The 8823-nt window shown below is 40.8% G+C and overlaps 1 protein-coding gene across 1 annotated transcript; it reads left to right on the plus strand.

Annotated features, from left to right (window-relative positions):
* The first annotated feature begins 1826 nt into the window (after positions 1-1826).
* TACSTD2 (tumor associated calcium signal transducer 2) lies at positions 1827-4427 on the plus strand. The gene has a single exon (XM_052666289.1). The coding sequence runs from the start codon at positions 3132-3134 to the stop codon at positions 4038-4040; it is 909 nt and encodes a 302-aa protein (XP_052522249.1). The 5' UTR covers positions 1827-3131; the 3' UTR covers positions 4041-4427.
* Positions 4428-8823: the final 4396 nt, after the last annotated feature.

The raw sequence follows: 8823 nt of genomic DNA on the forward strand, positions 1-8823 counted from the left end.
TATGCAGCCTTGCGGTCAGTGATTAAGTTTTGTGGGCATTGTTTGTATGCTGTTGCTTTCGTTTGTTCTTACCAACTCTCTGCTCTGATCTCCAGAAAATTAGGATGGTTTGTGGCAGTGATGCTGAGATGGTGGAGCTGTATTTGCACGCTATTTCCTTAGAAACAATTCTAGCATCCTAGCTGTAGGATCACTGAAATAATATCATGCAGTTTTTCTCTCTCCCTCACCACCACAGGCAACTGCAGTGACTTCTGAAGGTGATCATCAAGTTATCTTTCAAACTACTATAGGCATTACCCGAATTTCATTCAAGTGTGTTGGTTATAGCTCTATTCCTGCTGCGCCAGCAGGGAACTTGATCTGCTAGGAGTTCCTGGGCATGGAGAACATTGTTGAGTAGCGGAGAGAGAAGCTGTGCAGGCGAAAAGCAGTGTGCCACCTGCGCTGGGGCAGAGCACTGTAGCTCAGCACTGCAATGGAAGGAAACACTGCAAAGGAAACACTGCTGCAAAACTGTGAGGGAAATGGGGATGTGTGCGGCGTGGCTGCAGAGCCAGCGCATGGGAAGTTGCTCGTTCACGTCTCAGGGAACGTGGTAATGGTGTTTGATACTGAACAAAGCATTTAATGGCCTGGATGAAAGCATTCTGGTGGTTTAATTGGAAGTGCCTTGCTGTTTTACACAGACCTACTGCCCTATTTTCATGAGACTTAAAATTGTGCAGAAAAATTGTTTCCATGGAAGCAGAGATCACAAAAGAAATAACACTCAGTGTTTCCTACAGGATTCCTTTTACAGCCTGCTGTTCTCAGCAATTAACTCTTGTAGCGCTGTTACAGTTTAGCGTGGGTTCAAGGAGGTAACAGAAAATAATACCTTGAGGGACTGTGTATATATACTTGACTTTTTTTCCTTTCCTGCCTTTGAAAGAAATCTGTTCTCTGCATGTTTACAGAAGGAAAATCTACAGTGGGGAAAAAAAGTTAATGGAGGAGTACAGGCTACTTTGGCAAGTTATGGAATTCAGTCAGGGAAACTTGAAGTTATTCCTGCTTTCCCCTTTTCTTGCCTCAGTTTTACATTATTTTTTTTTTTTGGTGACTAAAAGCACTGCTGTGTACTCTGAACCAGCTTTGATGGAAGCAGCAATTAATGGAGTTTTTAATTAAGGTAACAGTAGTGAGAATCACCACCAGCAGGGAAGTCAGACCATCTGTTTTAATTGCCTGTCATTTTTCTTCCATACATTACTTCTGAAAAACCACTGCTTTATTCTGTTTCACTGCGTCTGTAAGGAAGGAGAAACTATCAAATGGTGATGGGAGGCTCAGACCAAGGCTGAGCATCGCATGAGGAAAGTGCTGTCACCTAAAAACCTTGGCTCAATAAAGTGCTTTCAGAGCACAAGGGCGGCTCAGCTCTCAGCCATACAGCAATTGCTGTAGTGTCTTTTGAATCTGGTTATGAGCTGTAACATTTTATAGCTGGTGAGGGTCCTCAGTGAGACATCTCAGAGGGCAAAACAAAGGCTGCTCTCTCTGAAGCGCATAACGTCAAATAAAGACATGGCATGAGGACGTAGCTGACAGTTAAACAGATTTTGACTTGGAAGGAAGGATATGGATTTTATGTATATCTAAGATAGGAAAATTAATTACTTGGAAATAAAAATGACATGAGAGTTGGGATGTAGTACAATTGTAAGAGCAAACAAAAAAAACCCTCAAAGTGGGAAACTGAATTACTTGGTGATTCCATAAAAAATGTATCAGGAGTTCACAACGACTTCCTACAGCACCTTCAATGCTGATATTTTTATCCTAGAGGAGGGGAATTGAAGAGGTGCAGTAATGAGCTATAGGTCTGAAGAGGAGCCAGGAATGATTTGAAGAACTTGCCTCATCTTTGCTGCCCTAAGTAGCGTGAATTTCTTTGGCTGATTTAGAAACAGGAGGAGGTCTATGGACAGATTATGGAGTGAGAGGGAGTGTTTACATCTGCAGCTTCAATTCTAAACCTACACCATGTCATTAATGCTCATCAGTAGCCAGGGTAGCTTCCTACTGTTCACATACACACAAGTCATCATTACAGGCAGCCCTGCTCGTGGTGATTTAAAGCAGGTCAGGCCCTCAGGAAAACAGAACAGGCCAAAAGAATTGTCTGCAGGGCAGCACAGAAGTTGTGCAGATGGGAGAATGGTGCTGTTCAAAATAATGATTTATAACGGGTCTGACACCATTTGACAAACAGATAGATGACTTAATGCTAACTGGAAATTGTGGTTCATGCTTTGTAAATCATCATTAAGACACTGGGGAGCCACTGGAGTGTAGTGTGATAGGCATTACTCAAAGTTCAGACTGAAAAATTTCTTCAGAAACCACTGACAACTTTGTAAGGGTAATGAAAGTTAGGAAATTAGCATTCCTAATACTGCTTTGGGATGAGTAGGAAAAGGGAAGCTTTCTGCAGTGGAAGCTGAGATTGCTCTCCTATGCTAAGTAAAAGTTCATCAAACTGATGAATTGTCTTTCTACCTGAGTTGGCAGCTACTTCGGGGTTCTGTTGGATCATACATAAAATAAAGCCCTCTGCAGTTTTATAAGGATGTGAAAGTGGCATCTGGACAGTGGATGATACAGAAGTTATGTAAGAGGTAGGAAAAATCACAATGAACATAGAGGAGTAGGATTGCCTCGGATGAGTGGGACTTCCTCCAAAAGAAGTAGAGGAAGTTTCTTACAGATGCATTTGTCTGTGTGCTCCATAAAAATCCTGACGAGAGAAGGCGAGGTGAAGCCTTGTGCTCTAATCTGTAAGCTCAGTGCAGGAGCTATGCTTTGGGTCTGCTTTTGCCTCCTCCCTGTTGCTCCCTCACCACCAGGGATGTCAGGCATCTGGGCAATCAGTGCTGCTCACTTAGAAATAATAGATGAAAGCTCCTCTGGCATCTGGGCATGAGAGACCAGTTGTTTTAGAAGAACTTGTTTGTCAGGTCTGGTTGTACTTTGAAGAAAGGAGCTGCACAACAGCGTGTAGAAACAAGTAGAGTCCCCTAGCAGATATAAGCTCCAGACAACGCTTGCTGCCACTTCCAGCTGTACCCACACGTTGTACTTGTGCTATGGAGCCTCTGCTTGGGGTTACGCTGGGTTTGATTCTGATGGTAGCTTCATCGGCACAGAGCTGTACCTGCGTGACCAATAAGTGGACAGTATGCGACCAGGATGCATCTGGCAACTGCACCTGCAGGCTGGTAGGTTCAGATCATGCAGTAGATTGTTCGACGCTGACTTCAAAATGCTTGCTGATGAAGGCAGAAATGTCTGTCCTGAAGCTCTCCTACAGACCTCGGGTTAAGCTGCTGGATGGTGGCATTTATGATCCGGACTGCGAGGACAGCGGTATCTTCAAAGCCAGACAGTGTGACGAAGCTGGAACTTGCTGGTGCGTGAACACAGCTGGAATAAGAAGAACTGGAAAAGGTGACAAAAATTTGATATGCAATGAACTGATAAGAACAAACTGGGTCGACATCGAACTGAAGCACAAAGAAACATCCCATTACTTCGAAGCTCTTGATGTAGCAGAAGCCCTGACACGTCTGTTTGAGAACCGCTACAAACTGCGACCCAAATACATCGTAGCTGTGAAGTACGATTCCCCATTTATCCAAATCCACCTAAAACAGAATAACTTGAAGCAGCGGGACGTAGATATAGTTGATGTAGCCTATTACTTGGAAAAAGACGTAACAGGGGACTCTGTGTTTCATTCTGACAGCACATTTCTTGTCTCTGTTAATGGGAAAGATCTGGCTATTGAAAATATACGCATTTACTACGTTGATGAAAAGCCACCAGTGTTTAGCATGAAGCAACTGCTTGTTGATATCAGTGCTGTGGTGGCAGTGGTGATACTGCCTGCTGGTTTTGTCATTATTTTGGTGATTGTTCTGTGCCAGAGGAGAAAATACAGAAAAATTAAGATTGAAAAGATGAGTGAAATAGAAGGACAAATTCTAGAGCTCTAATCTGACAGAAGGAATCAAACTGCAACTTCAGCAACCAGGCAGAGGTGGGGAGGGCAAAATAAGAAGAATGAACAGACTCTGTGTAATGTGGGTGGATTTGGAGTTGTCTCCCATTTTGTAGGAATTGACAAAACACTCGTTTTGAATTATTCTACTACAAAAACAACTTTTCCTTGGGTATAAATTAATCTAGGAGTTGGTAACTGAAATCTGGGACCAAAAGTCCCAATTCGGTAGCTACACAAAGTGTAATTGATATTTTGTGCCAATATAGCATACGTGCACTTGTACTGCAGACTTCGTTCGCTTGCTTAATATTTAAGCCAAGGTTCCTCGTGTGTTTGCTTAAAGCAAAATAATCATAGCAATAAAAATGTTTTAAAAGTCTTCAAAGTTGCTGGAACTTCTTTTAGTCAACGATTAATTTTGTTGGTGTCTCTAATCAAATAAATTGGGATAAAATACCTCTATTGCTAACGGCTTTGATGCAGTCAAGTGTTAGCAGGCAGCACTGTGGTCACTTCCATTTGTGCAGGGCCTCAGTTCTTTGTATTCAAGTAGAACTCAGCTTTCCCAGCTCCAGGTCTGGCATTCTTAGTCAGCAATGATCCCTTGATCCCACTGTAAGTTAACCTTGTTTTTTCTTTCCAAATTCAGATAGTAGCTTTCCGTCTACCTAAATATCCCTCGTAGTTGTGTCAGAGGAGATATTTTTTGGTTTTTAAGTTTTACACAACTACTACATAAAGCTAATAAAAGGCTTTATTTAGTAGAGCTGCAAGGGGAATTTTAGCAGTGTAATTGCTGCAGAGTCCAAAACCACAACCCCATCCCAAATACAGGAATCTGTCTGGGGAATGACTGGCTACTGGGAAAAGAGTGAAGATAGTTTGGTTCTGTTTCTGCCTGTTTATCATGGAAGGAGAACAGACTTGGATTTGGGAGCAGAGGGTGTTATTTCTGACAGCATACAGCATCACTACTGATTTCTCACCTACTGGAAAAACATCGGATGGGCAGATGCATCGCCCTTCCCCCAAATCAGATTTTTACAGTTACATTAGCAACATAATGCAAATGAAATAAACCAAATAAAGATAACCAGTGTTAACGAGAGGCTGTGTGCTATTATTTAGCCACATTATGTAACAGAGGGAGTGATCACTTTAACTATGCAGAGCTACCTGTTGCCTAAATTACATTGTGCAGGTCCGACTGGGGAAAGGCTGCCTTGTTTGAAAACTGAAAACAGCTCCCACAGAAAGAATCCCTGGCTCTAAGCTACAGCTCAGGAGAGGATAATGCTGCCTTCTGCATGCAGCGCTATCCTAGTTCAACTGACTGAAGTGGGCTTTAGTCTTTCCTTTTAGCTTTTAGTTTAAAAAACAAATAGACATATTTTTTTTTTAGCTGCTGGAGAGGGAAGTGCCAGTTGCAATCCAGCATTAGAGCAAGGAAATGAAAGAGAAGGATTCACAGAGGGATTAAAAGCCTCCTCAACTCTGCTCCCTCTGCCGCCCTGGTGAAAACTATGCCTGCTTCCATATGCAAGTATGCACTCAAAGGGTTGGCACATAATCCCTGCATTAGTTTGCAAATTATTGGTGTGTTTGCATTCTTGTAGGTTCCCATACCTGTATTTAAAGATGCACATTGCTGTTATTATTATTTTTTTCTCCTGGAGCAGGCAAGCCCCAGGGAAAGCTTGTGGCAGCAGATCCTACACTTCAGCCAGCTTGAAGCCTGACCTGGCTCTTATCAGTGCTAACGCAGTCCAAACCCGCTGCTGTTCTGGATGACAAAGAGAATCTCATCTTTCCCCACTTAGGACTGATCTCTGTAGGGCTCTTTGCACTGGGACTACAGCAAGATGAGGTTAACTCCTATGCCATACCATATAAACGCACCCCACCCATCCCTTCTTGTTTGGATAATAAAGCATTAGCATGTCTGTGATGGTGAGCACTTCATGACAACAGGACACAGGATCCCCCCAGTAGTCCTTAAAATGTCCCTAAAAGTGTCAGGGAGTCACTTAGAAATAAGAGCTGACACATTGAAATCACTTTTTCAGAGAAAAAGTAACAAATAGACCTTATTTTCATTTCTCTTGGCTGGAATGATTACTGCTATTAAACAGACTGTCCTCCTTGTGCAAGTATTCAGGTATAATTACCCTTTCCAAACCATCTCCATTGATTAGTTGGAGGGTTTAAGTACAGCCAATATCTGTCTTTTTTATGCTAAAATTCATCTTGAATTATTGCAATTACTTTCAGAGCAGGAAAAAACAACTTTTGGCATTTATATAACTATTCACAGCAGCTCCCAACAGAATTCTTTGTACTGGTTTTTATCTGGTGAAGATTTCACACACTTCAGGCAGCCTGACAATATTGACATCTCATTTTCATGCCCATCCCTTCTGCCTGAGGGATAACACTCTTACAGTCCTACTCCAGCACAAATCAAGTGCCACAGAAACAATTAGGGATATTTCATATTATCTAAGTGGAATAATGAGAATATATTTAATTTTCCACTGAGATTTTTACATATGGGCACAACAATACTGGTTTTGCTTGAAATAAATGGATTCATAAGGCCTGAGCTCTGCATTTCTGCTAGCCTGATTTTATCCAAAAAAACAAAGTGGAACAACTGCAGAGTAATGGAGGTGGCACTGCTGCAGTCACTGCACTGCATAGTGCAGAAATGCTCAGCTCAGTTTCCCCAGTCTTAGCACACATCTGTCGAATTCTTTTTTTCCTGTCCTCATGTGCTCTTTTCTGTTAGAGATACACCACCTTTACAACTGTCTCAATTCTGCCGAAGGACTTAACTGAAATCTCCAGTACCGAAAGTTAATGAGTGCTCCATTTCTAAGCCTCTCTAAATAAATTTCCTGCTTTAGAGATCTAGTAGAAAAATTCTGTGGTGTCTGCTATTTGAGCTGGGATATTTTGTACACAGTTGCTTTAAAAACCATTTCCAAATTAATCGCAAGAATAAAAAAAAAAATAATTGAGGGATAGATTCTCAGAATTTCTGCCAGTTTTGCAACTGCTAAGGGTTCCATTCACACTTTAAAGTGCAATGATTGTCAGATACACCCAGCTACCAGCAACAGGGAATGCTGGAGATCATTTGCATTATAAAGACATCTTAAACGGCTCAAAAATCAGGAGCTCTTCAAAAGTATTGGATCCGGATGTTTACATTTGGTTCCTTAACTCTAAATATCTCGTCTGTATTTAGGCTGCTCTGAAAAACTAGCGAGTGCCCTTTGCCCTGGTCTGACCAGAAGCCTGGGTCAGCAAGGCACTCACTGTGTGACCCAGTGCAAGTCTGATGACAGCACTGCACGATTCCTAAGATGCTAGGACTCAAGAAATGGCACTAGCAAGCTGGGAAATCCAAACCAATTCACTGGTAGGAGGAGATCCAATAATCATTTGTGGCTCTTACAGAGTCTTTTATTAAAATATTACAACACTGCAAGCAAATGAGATCACTCTGCCTCTTCACGGTGCTTTGGAAGGGACTATACTGAATTTTACAACAACTTCTATAGTCCTGCAGTAGTTTTCCATTCCCTTGAGTAACTTCATCTTCTAGATTGTAATTTTACTTTTTTTAAACTATACTGTAATACATAAACAGCAGAAATAATGATTAGTTATTAACAAATAGATACATATCTACTAGCATCCACGTTCAGGTATGTCAGTGGGACAGGTTAGCTAATATGATATGTACACAACACAGAGCACTCAGTGGATGGAGACTGGATCTAGTGAACAACATTTGGAAGAACTTCAATAATAATGACATGTTAACTGTTCTCTGAAGTTCACATGAACTCCTTGGATTTCTGCTGGTCAAACAGACATAAGTAGCATTAAATCCAATTTATGACTTGCAGAGGGCCGATAGACTTTATTGTTTCTGACAAGATTTTAGCCTGCCACTAATGAGCAGATGTGAATTACTTTGAAACCTGAATGACAAAACCATCACTCAGGATGGTTGGTTTTTTTTTCTGCCTAGATTTAAATAAAAGATAAACATTTTGCCATACGTTGTTGGTTTTTTTTTCACTTAAAAATGAATACATTTTAAGTGACAACTTTTTAATTGTCAGGATTAAAATTGGTACTAGGAAGATGTTATTATAAAAAGGCTTCCACTTGAATATACAGAAAAATCATTAATGTTTATAGTTACCTTGTTTTTAATTATTTTTATTGGATTTCATATTTGGCAACTGCATCCAACTTTGAGGTCAGCCCTCTTCCAAACAGAATATAGGACCAAATTACCTCCAAGAGATCCCTTCCAGCCTGTTACTCTATGATTACACAACTCAGAATAAAAGATTTGTAAGAAATCGATTTGAGTTGCAATGATCTTTGTAACACACATCCTCTCACTAAAAAAAAAACAAGCTCCAGCTCTATGAGACAAAGACTCAAAAATAGCAAAGACAAGGCAGTACTGCCAACTGCTTGAGTGAAGGGTTTTAAACATGAACATTTCATTCAGTTTGGTGTGACTACTTACAGTAATACACAGAGATTGGATACATCTACACAGGTCTTCTTCAGAAATGCAAATTCTGGTCTTCTGGTCTTCTTCAGAAATGCAAATTACAGACTTTTTTTGAAGAAGAGATGAGGCTAGCAACAAAATCTCAGCACAGAAGTTTCTTCAAAAAAGAAAAAAGTTACATACATGTATAGTTGCTAAAATTTAAGAGAAGCCACGGTGAAAATCACTAGAT

Source organism: Tympanuchus pallidicinctus, unplaced genomic scaffold, assembly GCF_026119805.1.
Source record: "Tympanuchus pallidicinctus isolate F22 unplaced genomic scaffold, pur_lepc_1.0 scaffold7, whole genome shotgun sequence".
In the NCBI taxonomy this organism is placed as follows: Eukaryota; Metazoa; Chordata; class Aves; order Galliformes; family Phasianidae; genus Tympanuchus; species Tympanuchus pallidicinctus.